At 48.7% G+C, this 14,927-nt stretch overlaps 1 protein-coding gene across 1 annotated transcript; it reads right to left on the bottom strand.

Moving 5' to 3' along the window:
* Positions 1-1,981: 1,981 nt before the first annotated feature.
* On the bottom strand, positions 1,982-14,587 carry MIOX (myo-inositol oxygenase; the record flags this gene model as incomplete). Its single annotated transcript, XM_081330686.1, has 10 exons — positions 1,982-2,090; positions 3,360-3,472; positions 3,919-3,968; positions 4,468-4,535; positions 5,980-6,089; positions 6,533-6,600; positions 7,302-7,464; positions 9,701-9,781; positions 11,341-11,421; positions 14,459-14,587. The coding sequence occupies 10 exons, from the start codon at positions 14,585-14,587 to the stop codon at positions 1,982-1,984; spliced, it is 972 nt and encodes a 323-aa protein (XP_081186812.1).
* Between the last annotated feature and the right edge of the window lie 340 nt (positions 14,588-14,927).

Below are 14,927 nucleotides of genomic sequence, written 5' to 3' on the forward strand. Positions count from 1 at the left end.
AACGGAGATGAGCACCGGCCCCTAGAGTCGGAAACGACTAGCACGCGTGTGCGGGGGAACCTTTACCTTTTTTATGTATATATGTATAGATACACACATATATACATACATACATACACATATACATGTATACTGTACACATATACATACAAGCACACACACACACAAACACACATCTATAAATAAAAGGAACTTTTGGGTAGCATTTTATTAATATTAGCATAAAACTCCTGGGTCAGCAGGGATGAAATTCACTAACTTTGCAAAGCCACGGAGGAACATCCGGGGGTGGAGAAGAATTGACGCCTTTGAACTGTGGCATTAAATACAAGTAGTCCTCGGACTTACAACAGTTCATTTAGTGACCAAAATCACAACACCCCTGAGAAAAGGGGCTTATGACCGTGGCAGCCTCCCTCCCAGGGTCACATGATTTACATTCTGATGCTTGACCACTGACTCATATGACGGTCGCAGCATCCCGTGGTGTGTGTGTGTGTCACAGGATCCCCTTTTGAGACCTTCCGGCCAGCAAAGTCAAGAAGGGGGGGAGCCAGATCCGCTTAACAACCGTGTCACTAACTGAACGACTGCAGCGATCCACAAGAAGTTCGCAAAATGGGGCCAAACTCACCTAAGAAACGTCTCACTTAGCAACGGAAGGTTTGGGGCTCAATTGTGGCCATACGTTGTGGGCTCTCTGTGTTGCGTATCCCATGGGCAGCCAGATCAATCAACGGGGAGCTGCTGAATAGTATAAAACCGGACACATCGCTTAGAAGCCAAAGTCACCAAAGTCTGGTTTACTTTAGCCATGTCCCGAGTGCAAATTCACTGGAAAAGTCAGCAAGGCCAAGAGCGGTCGGCGGAACACGAGCGGGCAAGCAAAGGACAGGCTGGCTTGATAAGGTCAAAAGTGAGGCAACGTACAACAAGGGAAAGAATCTGTGATTGACAGGGCAGCGTGGAGAGCCCTTGCCCACGATTCCCACGAGAGTCGAACCCGACTGGACGGTTAAAATAAAAACAAGCATCAAGTCGGACCACAGAAGCCCCCGGTCCTTCCCTTCCTCCTCATCCATTTTGTGTAACCCAGAAAGGCCTCCTCGCCTTCCTGGGAGGGAGGGGGGATGATGGAAGCAGGGGTCCAGCACATCTGGAGGGCAGCTGCAGGAGGTTTGCCAAGGAGCGATTATGGAGAGTCTAGGTCACAGTTGTCCCAAAGGTGCTTTTTCAAGAGGCACCTGGACTTTCTTATTTTTCCTTTGAAGACGTTTCGCTTCTCATCCGAGAAGCTTCTTCGGGTTCTGACTGGATGGTGGGGAAGGGAAGGATTTATACTCCTTGCAGAGAGCTGGCCCTTTGCATCCGTTTAGAGAGCCCTTGAGGCCACTTGGAGGTTTATCTGTGCCCTCGGGGTCACCTGAGTGGTGCAAATGGGTGTGGAGCCTCCTTGGAGCTGCTGGAAGGGTTTGTGTTGTAAACCGAAGATGGGTGATGTGGTATCCCTCCCCCTCCCTCCACTGACAGAGGGCTGTTCGGTTTTGACATAGGGGGCCTCTTGGACCCCTCTTTCAAACCACTGGTCCTCTCTGTCCTCTTGGCTTTCTTCCAAAGAGCGGCTTTTGTCTTTCAAATGCAGGCGGACGGCTGACTCGTCCCGATGGGTTTGTTCTGCACAGGGCTCACCGCATTGTGCTGCACATACCACGTTGAGTTTGGGTGTTGTATCCTCGAGATGGACAAGCTTCTGCCTTAGTCTCTCCTTGGGTTTGAAGCGTGCGCCTACGTTGTGTTGGCTGAAGATCCTTGTGAGCTTCCATTCCCCACCATCCAGTCGGAGCCGAAGAAGCTTCTTGGTTGAGGAGCAAAACGTCTTCAAAGAAAAGCCAAGTCCACTTGCCTCCTGAAAAAAAGCACCTTTGGGATTGCCAAGGAAGAAGCTGGAGCAGAAGGTCCAAAGGCGTTGAGGTCCAGGGCATCACCAGGACAGCTGGCCTGGACAGTACTTGGCTATCAAGCCTTCGTAGTAGGGCTTCAGCTGCTGTGGATCAGGAAGCTGTTCGCACTTGGTGTAGAGGTCAAACTTGCTGCAAGAGAGGGACAGAGAAGTGGGGGGGGTGTTATTTTCCAGCCCTCTGGAAAAAGGGTGGCAAAGAGGTGGGGTTCCCCGTTGTCCTGAACCGTGCCGATGTTGGCTGTCTTTGATAAGCCAGAAAGAAGCCAACATCTTGCTCCAGGGATCTCCGACGCTTCTGAGGCCACCGGTGTGGAGAAGACTAGGACAGAAGACAAAGCCTTTGCTAGGAAAAGGGCAGGTTTGGTCCCCTGCCCCAGGCCGGGTGGGAGGGAAGGAGGCTGCAGCAGGCAAACAAACAAACAAGCATTAAACCAGAGAGAAACCGTTACTGCAAACGAATGTGAAAAGTCATCTGGGGAGCAAAGAGGCTTCTGTGCACCTGCAAGCTTGCTGTGGAGATAACCTCCTTGAAGGTGCAAGACAGAAGTTGGGCATTGCAATGCCTCCTCCGCTCTGGTTGAACAGAGTGGGAAAGGACCTTGGAGGTCTTCTAGTCCACCCCCAGCTCAGGCAGGAGATCCTATGCCATTCCAGAAAAATGGCTATCCAATCTCTTCTCAAGAACCTCCAGTAACGGAGCACCCATCACTTCTGCCCCACTGATTAATTCTCCTCACTGTCAGTGAATTTCTGCTTAGTTCTAGGTTGGAGAAGCAACGGGTGGAAACTCATCAAGGAGAGAAGCCACCTAGAACTAAGGAGAAACTTCCTGACAGGGAGGACAATCAAACAGTGGAACGGAAGTTGCCTTCAGAAGTTGTGGCTGCTCCATCACTGGAGGCTTTTAAGAAGAGACTGGACAGCCACTGGTCTGAAACGGTATATGTTCTCCTACTCGAGCAGGGGGCTGGACTAGAAGACCTTCAGGATCCCTTCCAACTCTGTTCTTCCATGTTCTATGGTTCCCTCCTTGACAAGTTTCCATCTGTTGCTTCTTGTCCTGCCTTTGGGCGCTTTGGAGAACAGCTTGACTCCCTCTTCTTTGGGGCAGCCCCTGTGATATTGGAAGACGGCTATCATGTCACCCCTCGTCCTTCTCTTCGTTAAATTAGACATACTCAAGTCCAGCAACCGTTTCTTATATGTTTTAGCCTCCAGTCCCCTGATCTTCTTCGTTGCTCTTCTCTGCGTTCTTTCTAGAGTCTCAACATCTTTTTTCCATCGTGTTGACCAAAACTGGATGCAGCGTTCCAGGTCTGGCCTTACCAAGGCCTTGTAAAGTGGTACTAACACGTCTAGCCTGGTCCTTCCCTTCCCCCCATGGCTTGGAGCTCCTTACTTGAACTCTTGCACCCAAGGAAGCATCTGGAGGTCCTTGGTGCTGCAGAGGTGCATGTAGTCCCCTCCGGTGTGCCAGGGGTAGAAGGAGTGGAACCGCACCATGTAGAAGGCCTGCAGGCACAAAGAGATTGGGGGGAGGGAGGGACATTTGCTACGACCATTGCAGCAGCTGCCCCCACCTGGACCCATCGCCAAGGATGGGTGCTGAGCACCTGCAATGCGGTTGTGTGCCACCAGAGGTTGTCTTTGGACAACCATGACCTGGATGGTTGAGAAACGCCAGACATTTGGCCTTCAGGTGGGTTTGGGGTGAGATCAAAGGAACCAATCATAGGTTAACCTGGGCCAGGAGAAGGATAACTCTCCAAAAACGTATTTTCACAGTCCCCCACCCCCTCAAGCAAGGTGAGTCAACTACAGTGAAGAGAGCTGAAGACCTCAAGTTCAAGTTGCACCCTGGAAATCCCTCCAACGGAGAAGAGAAGCTGTGGGGGGTTTGTCCCCCACATCCACCCCATGGAGAACAAGGAAGTAGATTCTTCTTCTCAGTCTCTTACCTCCTCTGGAAGGGCAAATTTATTTTTTCTCATCACTTGGTACATGTACTCTGGAGCAGGTAGGAAAAAAGAAGAAGAAAGAAATGGCAAAGAGTTAGTTGCAGAATTGCAAATTGTATCCAGACCAGCCTACGTGACCTCCAGGTAAGTCGGACTTCAACTCCCAGAATTGCTTTGATTTTGTGGCGTGAGGACAGCATCAAATTAGAGAAGGCAGAAGTTGCAATCTTGCTTCAACTGCTTCCTTCGTTGCTCATCCATCCTTCTTCTACTCTGTAGCCTATACAGAATAACCAAGTTGGAAGGGACCTTGGAGGTCTTCTAGTCCAACCCCCTACTCAAGCAGGAGACCCTCTACCATTTCAGATAAATGGTTGTCTAGTCTCTTTCTGAAAGTCTCCAGTGATGGAACTTTGGGACAACCAAAGTTGGATGATTGAGAATCTCCACAGACAAACAAGGATTTATTTTCTCTTTCACTTAGGGTGTGTGTGTGTGTGTGTGTGTGTGTGTGTGTGTGTTTTGAGAAGTGCAGTGGAGAGCACTTACCATCATGACCCCAGGACATCAGGACATTTTCCAAGCCACAGTGGGGTTGATAAATCCCATATTTGGTCCTGAGGAGGTTAAAAAAAGGAGAACGTCTGATCTCAGATTCTCTGGTCTGGAAGTTTTAGCAAGCGAGAAGAATGGAGAAGAAAGAGCTTTTCCATTGGCATTTTGAAGAAGGTGACAAGGATCTGGAGGACCACCTGCAGGTGGCTCCTCAGGCATTGGTCAAGCCTTAGATAAATGCCAACAGTAGCCATCCTTCCTCCATGCCTCCGTTTTCAGAGCCAATGTGATGGGACCAGGTTATAGGTCCCTCAGCAGGGAAGTTCTTAACTGCTGAGCAACACTAAAATCAGAGGCCACGCTACCGCCCACCATGCTCATGAGTTCGCGACACTCCATGACACTCCACAAGCAATGCCATCCACAGACACATCAACCTACAACCAGCCTACAAGGATCCCCTCCGAATCCAAATCAACCACCCAGCCAACCAGAGACGGCACTGATCCTCAACCATCCCGCGCAATCCCCCACTCCCACCAGCAGTTCATTTCCCATTGACCCTGACCTGATGTAACCTCCCCATCACGAGACCCATCACAAGCCTCTCTCTGTTGACTCACACCTGACCCATCACAAGACCCACACTTGACACACCCACACCTGAGGCCCTTATTAACAGAAGAATACTGACACCGACATTCCCCAAACTCTGCTGAAAATAATAATAATAACAATAACAACAACAACAATAATAATAATGTTAGAAGGTACCTTGGAGGTCATCTAGTTCAACCCCCTGCTCAGCCAGGAAACCTTATATCATTTGAGACAAATTGGCTGTCCAATCTCTTCTTAAAAACTTCCAGTGTTGGTGCATTCACCGCTTCTGGAGGCAGGTTGTTCCACTGGTTAATTGTTCTAACCGTTAGGAAGTTTCTCCTTAGTTCCAAGTTGCTTCTCTCCTTGATTAGTTTCCCTCCGTTGCTTCTTGTCCTGCCTTCGGGTGCTTTGGAGACTAGCTTGATTCCCTCTTCTTTGGGGCAGCCCCTGAGATATTGGAACGCTGCTATCCTGTCACCCCTGGTCCTTCTCTTCATTAACCTAGAGATACCCAGTTCCAGCAACCGTTCCTTACATGTTTTAGTCTCCAGCCCCCTGATCACCTTTGTTGCTCTTCTCTGCACTCTTTCTAGAGTGTCAACATCTTTTTTACATCGTGTGACCAAAACTGGATGCAGGATTCCAAGTGTGGCCTTACCAAGGCCTTGTAAAGTGGTATTAACACTTTGCGTGATCTTGTTACTTAGCCTGGTAACAGAACGTTCGGAAACCAGCCCACAAGCTCGGAGAACAAAACTTCACCCGCATCCTAAACCCGAGGTACAGATATTCACCTCTATTGCAAATAAGTTCTTCCATCAGAGATGGAGAGGCAACAATGGAAGGATGACCAGGCAGACAAGGATCCAGACTGCTACAAGGCAAGACCAAGCAAGAGCTTACGTGTACACAGGATTCCTTGTGTCCGGGTTGTCATGGAACGTGGAGTCCTTGAAAACGATTGAGTCCTGCAGCTTGCAACCCACTGGGAAGGTGTCCCCCACCACAGCCCACTGTAGGAACAACCGAGATCAGAAAAACAGCCCATAACACCTCGGTTCCTATTTATTTGATGGTGTCACTCTTTGGACCGAACCCTTTCTTCTGTCCTCAGCGTTGGCAAGCGTACAATTAAACACGCGTACAATTAAATTTCGTTTAGTGCAGAGGTCTCCAAACTCATCCACTCTAAGACCGGTGGACTTCGACTCCCAGAATTCCTCAGCCAGTTAATTCTTGGAGCTGAAGTCCACAAGTCTTAAAAGTTGCCGAGTTTGGAGATCTCTTGATTTAGTGATTCCTCAATGTGTATTGAGTGGAGATGCTAGCGCTTCAGGTTCTTCACCCATCCATGAGCATAACTCTCATTTTTCTGCTCCTAAAAGTAAACACTGGGTATTAAGGGGCAGGGCTTGGGAATACTGACCCCTTCCATGCCCCTCGTTCTTCATCTCACCTGTGGTTCACCAGCCAGGGCCAAAATCTTCCCCAAATCATGGAGCAGTCCAACCAGGTGGAACCAATCTAGGATGGGAGCAGAGAGAGTGAGAATCTGTTTTTGCCCCTTGTGTCAGGTCCGTCCGACTTCAATTGGGCCATCAGCTTAGACCCAGTGCCTCATGGAACCTCTTGATGCCAGGATCAGAGCAGGACCCAGGAAGATCTGGAGGGTGAGGAAGAAGGGGCTCGCATGCAGAAAGGTCCAGCTGAGCATTCTCCTCTCCTGGTGACCACAAGGAGTGCTGATGGCTCCCTGGAAAACATCCTGCTCTGCTTGAGGTCTCCATGTGTTGAAGACACACTACCATTACCAATGGTCCCAGAGCAACCTTCTGCCATGGCAGAATGGGGAATTATGGATGATGGACTCCATCATCTCTAGGAGTTGGAAACTAGACATGAACAGACACCCAAATAATCTGATCCTTCAAATTTCTACAGGGACATCAAACAGCCTCCTAGAATTGCCATTTTCTGCATCCAGTTGGAAGCCGGGGTGTGTCTCTTGTCCTCCTAGTGCAGGGGTAGGCAACCTTGGCTCTTTTATGACTCGTGGACTTCAACTCCCAGAATTCCTGAGCCAGCATGGCTCAGCTCGGAAACCTCTCCCTTTCCCCTCAGCATGGCTGGCTCAGGAATTCTGGGAGTTGAAGTCCATGAGTCATAAAAGAGCCAAGGTTGCCTACCCCTGTCCTAGGGACTCCAGGTCTAATCAAGGGGTTCACCTTTGTCAGGATGCTTCTCCCGAATGCCCTCTGCTGTCTGGTAGGCGTGGAAGGAGTTGGGAAAATCCACATCGGGGTCCGATTCGTCCACCACATGGTCCAGCAGCTCCAAGGCCTCCATGATGGTCATCTGACGGAGGTTGCAGCCACCGTATTGCTCGTTCTAGGGAGAGGGAACTGTGAGGAGACACTGTTATGGACTAGAGCAGAGCCCCTCCCCCAACCTTTTGGGCACCAGGGACCGGTTCCACAATTGAGCCCAACGTTTCGGCGGCTGAGACATTCGTTAAGTGAATTTTGCCACATTTTATGACCTTTCTTGACAGAGTGGCTGAGCAGGTAACGCAGATAACGTGAATCACTGCACTTGTTATCTTGGTAACATGGCCACTAAGTGAATCCGGCTTTCCCCCCCCCATTAACTTTGCAATCAGAAGGTCGCTAAAGGGGATCGCGCGACCCTGGGATGTGTCAACCGTCGTAAAAAGGAGCCGGTTGCCAAATGTCTGAATTTTGATCACATGACCTTGAGGATGGTATGATGGTATGGTTTGAAAAATGGTCTTTTTTCATTGCCGTTGCAACTTCAAATGGTCATTAAATGAACTGTTATTAAGTTGAGGACTACTACCTGCACTAGGGATGATATGATGGCAGCATCCCAGTGTTTGAGGGGCTGCCCCAAAGAAGAGGGGGGGGGTTTCCACCTATTCTCCAAAGCCCCTGAAGGCAGGACGAGAAGCAACAGATGGAAACTAACCAAGGGGAGAAGCAACCTGGAGCTAAGGAGAAACTTCCTTTAACGACACGAGGCAGTTTAAACCCAGTTTACTCTGCAAAGGGCTTTTAACTGTGGTTTTAAGCATGCTTGGGAATATCTCTTTGGAAGGATGACACAGGACCGTTCAATGAACTAAAATTCTCATTTTATGTGAAGGAGGTTTTTTTTACAGCAAGTCTGAATACTTCATGAGTAGAAAATAAAGAAGGGGGGGTTAATCTTATTCTCCAAAGCCCCCAAAAGGCAGGACAAGAAAGAAGGGATGGAAACTAACCAAGGAGAGAAGCAACCTAGAACTAGGAAGAAATTTCCTAACAGTGAGGACAATCAACCAGTGGAACAGCTTGCCACCAGAAGTTGTGGGTGCTCCATCACTGCAGGTTTTTAAGAAGAGACTGGGCAGCCATTTGTTTGAAATGTTATAAGGTATCCTGCTTGAGCAGGGGGTTGGACTAGAAGACCTCCAAGGTCCCTTTCCAGCTCTGTTATTCTATGTTCTATTTAGGAGAATTAGGGAGAAATTTCTTCACAGAACAATTCAACAGTGGAACAACTTGCCCCCAGAAATTGTGGGTGCTCTAACACTGGTGGTTTTCAAGAAGAAATTGGACAATTGTTTGTCTGAAATGGTATAGGGTCTATCTGCTTGACCCCTCCAGGGTCCCTTCCAACCCTATTATTCTATGCTCTAACTGTTTAGGCCAGGGGTCTTCAAACTTGACCCTTTTATGACTTGTGGACTTCAACTCCCAGAATTCCTCAGGCAGCGTGAGGGAACTATGACCCTTTTATGACTTGTGGACTTCAACTCCCAGAATTCCTGAGCCAGCATGGGGGAACTATGGCCCCCTCATGACTCGTGGACTTCAACTCCCAGAATTCCTGAGCCAGCATGGGGGAACTATGGCCCCCTCATGACTCGTGGACTTCAACTCCCAGAATTCCTGAGCCAGCATGGGGGAACTATGGCCCCCTCATGACTCATGGACTTCACCTCCCAGAATTCCTGAGCCAGCATGGGGGAACTATGGCCCCCTCATGACTCATGGACTTCAACTCCCAGAATTCCTGAGCCAGCATGGGGGAACTATGGCCCCCTCATGATTCGTGGACTTCCAACTCCCAGAATTCCTTAGCCAGCATGGGGGAACTATGGCCCCCTCATGACTCATGGACTTCAACTCACAGAATTCCTGAGCCAGCATGGGGGAACTATGACCCTTTGATGACTTGTGGACTTCAACTCCCAGAATTCCTCAGCCAGGCACGCGTGCCTGGCTGAGGAATTCTGGGAGTTGAAGTCCACAAGTCATCAAAGGGCCAGGTTTGAAGACCCCTGGGTTAGGCAAATTTTGAAAGTGAGGCAGGATCTGAAGAAAACCAAGTCATATCAGACCAGCTTGGTAAGAAACCCAGAACATCTCTCTCTCTCTCTCTCTCTCTTTCTTTTTTTTGAAGTGGGGAGACAGACTTTGATGGGCCTCTTGCTGGCAATCCATACAGCCCCCCAAAACTCGAGATAGGCCTGGCTTGTTGCTGATATCACCTGGATGTTGTTGAACTGTGCTTGGTGCCCGAGAGACCCTCCCTAGAGGAGGGTCTGCCTGGGTGAACCCACCTTCTTCTGTACAAATTCCACCGTCTGATGGGTGTGCATGAGCAGGTATGTGTGATGCACGCGGTCAATCAGCACCCCATCCTGAAATGACAGTTTGGAAATACTGCCGTGAGTAACATTGATTAATCCAAGGCAGAGTTCTTCAAACCTGACCACTTTTAAGATGGGTGGTGTTAGGCATATGGTGATAGCCTACATAGTTGGGTTGAAAATATATAAACTATGATGTTGTGACTTTAAGATGTTAATTAGCCAATGGGTGTGTAAGTGTTCTCATGGCCATAAGAGGGAGCTAGGAACGTAGCTTCTTTCTCTCTGAATTCACTGCTCTCTCTACTATTACTGTTTTGCTGTACTGTTGGTTTACTACTGTGTTAAACCTGAACAACTGTGTATTTGACCTCTGGACCGGTAAGAAGACTTTGTATTTGGAATACTCCTTGGACTGTTGCTATTGTGTATGACCTGGACTGTTTATTTTTGACCGTGCATTTTTGTTTTTACACCACCTCAAAAGTAAAGTACTTTTTGCTTTCACAACTCAGTGTTATTCTTGTGGTTACTGTGTGACTGTTACTGCTCTCAGTAACCTTCCTTGTCTGTGCAACTCTTTGCTAGCACAAGGAGACCTCTGCACAACAATTCCTAACAGGTGGACTTCAATTCCCAGACTAGGTGTTGACCAAGTCAAGTCCAAAAGTGCTAGAGAGTTCCTGGAAGCCTGGCTCTCGGACAAATCGGCCATCGACAGGCACACAGAGATAAACAACAACTACATCCCGTTCAAAAGAGGCAGTCGCAAAGCTAAATGACCGCAACACCTCCTGACTGGCAATCAGCACCCAGATAATCAGAGATTAACACCAAGCAGTAAACAAGCTCAGTAAATAACAGGGATCATCACAAAGATTTCTACCAACATTGACAGGACAAACCATTTGTACATATTAAGAGAGCAAACCCCACTCCCTTCTAGCATTGATGATGTGACCTAGTTGGGTCATGAAACGTCTGTGAGAAAACCAGCAAACTCAGAGCACTAAGGACCCTGCAGTTCTCCTCCTCCTCCTCCTCCTCCTCCTCCTCCTCCTCCTCCTCCTCCTCCTCCTCCTCCTCTTCCTCCTCCTCTTTCTCCTTCTCCTCTTTCTCCTCCTCCTTCTCTTCTTCTCCTCTTCCTTCTCCTTCTTCTCCTCCTCCTTCTCTTTTTCTCCTTCCTCCTCCTCCTCTTCTTCTTCTCCTTCCTCCTCCTCCTCCTCCTCCTCCTCCAAACAAGCTCAGACACCACCAAGGACCCCATCCCACTAGCTGTATGATGAAGTAGACAAGACCACTTTTTTAACCTAGGTGTTGTGACCTTCTCACTTGCTCTAACAAACTGGGGGCCCTGTTGCATGTCTCTCTCCAGCCTCCGTTGCCTTTGCCTCAGCTCCTGGTGGTCCCTGCCAGGACAGAAATTGCACACTCTTGCACTATTGCCTCTAACTTATAAAGTGGTTTTCAAATATATCCATATTTTTAATCCCAATCTCCTGCCTAGCAGGAATGTCTTTCCTGGAAAATTGGTGCATTTTCCCACCTGACCCTCTGGAACCATGGGACAAAATAGAGGCATCGTTCCTCTGACGCTGAATTTCACTGACCTTGAAATTCCTGAAGTTTTCTTTGGACTTTGGGTTCTCCAGATGATTGTCATCCTGCGGAGTCTCTGAAGACTGACATGGCTGAGGAAAGAGGGTCCCGGAGAGGTTAGCTGGTCCAGCACATCCTTGTTTTGCTATAATATAATATCAATCAATATCAATCTGAACAGAGTTGGGAAGGGGCCTTGGAGGTCTTCTAGTCCAGCCCCCTGCTCAAGCAGGAGACCCTATACCATTTCAGATGAGTGGCCTGTTCAGTCTCTTCTTAAAAACCTCCAGTGATGGAGCACCCAGAACGTCTGGAGGCAAGAGGTTCCATTGTCCCCACTGTCAGGAAATTCCTCCTTAGTTCCAGGTTGCTTCTATGCCTGATTAGTTTCCATCCGTTGCTTCTTGTCCTGCCTTCAGGAGCTTTGGAGAACAAGTTGATCCCCCCGTCTTCTTTGTGGCAGCCCCTCAAATATTGTAGGACTTCTATCGTGTCATCCCTTGTCCTTCTCTTCTCTAGACTGGCCATACCCAAATCCTGCAGCCGTTCTTCTTCATATGTTTTATTCCCCAGCCCTTTAATCATCCTAGTGCTCTTCTCTGCACTTTTTCCAAAGTCTCAACATTTTTTTTTTGTAACGGAGTGACCAAAACTGGATGCTTTATTCCAGGTGTGGCCTTACTAAGACACTAATATTTCACATGATTTTGATTCTATACTGAGGATTGTATTAGATATTTTGGCTGCTGCTGCACACTGCTGGCTCATGTTTAAGTGACCGTTCACCAGGACTCTCCCAGTTACTGTTTTTGAGAACACGATACAAGATACAGAACAACATTTGAGAAAAAGATACAGGGGATATGTTGGGATGGAGACAGTTTGCCAGGCACACTGGGCAGGAAAGCTTTTACGTGGCCCTTGAGACTAGTGCATACACACCCTGCTAGAGAGAATTTCCTTGAAGATGGGCTCCATGTGAGTCCGAAAGCTTGGAAGACTCTGGTCCCGGTGACCGACCCAGATTGGATCCTGCAACTTTAGACTGGACAGAAAGCTGAGCTTGGGTGATGTTGTATGTCTCTCACTTTGCTGTCCTGTAGCCTTAGGACCAAGGGGACGCGGTGGCTCAGTGGGTTAGGACACTGAGCTTGTCGATCAGAAGGTCGGCAGTTTGGCGGGTCGAATCCCGAGTGCCGCGTAACAGAGTGAGCGCCTGTTACTCGTCCCAGCTTCTGCCAACCTAGCAGTTCGAAAGCACGTAAAAATGCAAGTAGAAAAATAGGGACCACTCCGGTTTGAAGGTAACAGCGTTCCGTGCGCCTTTGCTGTCTAGTCGTGCCGTTCACATGACCACGGAGACGTCCTCGGACAAGCACTGGCTCTTCGGCTTTGAAATGGAGATGAGCACCGGCCCCTAGAGTCGGAAACGACTAGCAAGCATGTGCGGGGGAACCTTTACCTTTACCTTTTTTATCCTTAGGACCAAAGAGCTCAGCAGACCATCTAAATATTTAAAATTCGGGTCCTGCACATCTTAACTCTCGTGCCAATAAATGTTGAAGGGAATGTCAGGATTTCTGGCCATTTCACTTTGCCTAGAATAAGGGTTTCCTAATCTGGCAATTTTTACAACTTGTGGACTTCAACTCCCAGAATCCCCCAGCCAGTAAGGCTGTATTAGGCCACAGGGTCACAACGCTAACCCAGCTTGTCTGTCTTCCAAGCTGCTTGAAGAGCTACCAAGATTTTCTGGTCAATGGCAGGGACATAGGTGACCTTGTCCTGCTATTATGGCTGATCACCATTAACAATCTTCGTGCGGAAAAGAAGATTCTGGAAGGGGTGAGGTGCTTTCGCTGCTTGAGGAAGGAGCCGGGCTTGGTTTCAACAGAGGATATGAATTTAGGGAGGGGGAATAGCACCACAAGCTGAATCTCCTTCAACTTGTAGACCTGTGAGGTGGGCCTGAGCAGGGATCGTTCTGGATCCCACCCCGGGCCAACAAAAAGAGGCTTAGAGAAGCATGGATTTCATATTTCCCGCAATCAGCTGTGTTATTTTTGCTGTTGTTTCAGTTAACTCTTTCATCATCATCATCATCATCATCATCATCATCATCATCATCATCATCTTACATTTTAAGGAGATACCTAGTTGATACCTAGGATGCTGGCAGCAACCCGTGTCAACCATTAGTGCCAGTCAATTTGAGTGTTCAGTTGACTGAGGTTCATGTTTAATGAATAAAAGTTTTATAATAATAATAAAGACTGTGGCAAAGGCAAGCAAGGGTAGTACCTGAAGGCAGGACAAGAAGGAACAGATGAAGATTAATGAAGGAGAGAAGCAACCTGGAACTAAGGACAAACTTCCTGACAGTCGGAACAATTAACCAGTGGAACAACCTGCCTCCAGAAGCGGTGAAGGCTCCAACACTGGAGGTTTTTAAGAAGAGACTGGACAGCCATTTGTCTGAAGTGGTATAGGGTCTCCTGCTTGAGTAGGGGGTTGGACTAGAAGACCTCCAAGGCCCCTTCCAACTCTGTTATTCTACCTTCTGTCAGTTTAGCAAGCATGCAGCCTCTTGTTTCCCAACCAGGATCCTTCCTTTCCTCTTCCTGTGACTTCCCCTTCACCAGAGACTTTGCTCGTCTGGGATTGTGTGTGTGTGTGTGTGTGTGTGTGTGTGTGTGTGTGTGTGTGTTTCACTTACCGGGCCAACCACCTTCATCCTTGCAGTTGGGGGAGACGAGAGGCAGAGGAAGGCAGCAGTCTTAGGACTATCTCTTTGCCTGCCTGCTTCTCCAGTGTTTATAACGCTTGGTTTTATGCAAGGGAAGCCGGTCTTAACGGGACAATAAGTCATCCGTTAACCCACCAGGGCCAAACTCCTCTCCAGCGTGGAGCAAACCATTAATGTCTGACATTTGCTAGAAGGAGAAGTGCTCCCCTGGCATTCGGGGGGGGGGGGCAATCTCCTTTGCCCCTAGAATTGAAATTTGCCTCCAAGCCAAGCAGAGGTTGAGATTCGGTCACTGCCTTCATCAGAGCAAGGGGCAGCCACCGGAGCGTGGCCAGGCCTCCATCCGTGGGTTCGGGGCCAGGAGATGTTATTTACTTCCTCACGTCGGTCAAGGAGGGCTGGGTTGGGGGAGGGAAAACGGGAGAAAAACATCGGGCCACCAAGGATTCTTCCAGGAAGACCAGATTCAGGTAGGGCGTGAAGAAAGGTTGGCCAATTGGTGGGACCTTCATGATGGTTGAGAACCGGGTCAGGTGATGACGTCAGCAAAGTTGTTTTGCTCATTTCTGGGAACTCAGATGAAGGCCCTCACCTCGGCCCAGAGGCTTCTGTTATTCCTCAGCCTATTTATATCCCTGGAGTTGCAAAAGGACTCTCATTCTTTAGTAATCCTGCTTAACTGCCTTGCCCAGCAGAATAACAGAGTTGGAAGGGACCTTGGAGGTCTTCTAGTCCAACCCCCTGCTCAGGCAGGAAACCCTATACCAGGGGTAGGCAACCTTGGCTCTTTTATGACTCGTGGACTTCAATTCCCAGAATTCCTGAGGCAGCATAGGGGAACTATGGCCCCCT

This window comes from Vipera berus (assembly GCF_964194415.1).
Source record: "Vipera berus genome assembly, chromosome: 6".
Taxonomy (NCBI): Eukaryota; Metazoa; Chordata; class Lepidosauria; order Squamata; family Viperidae; genus Vipera; species Vipera berus.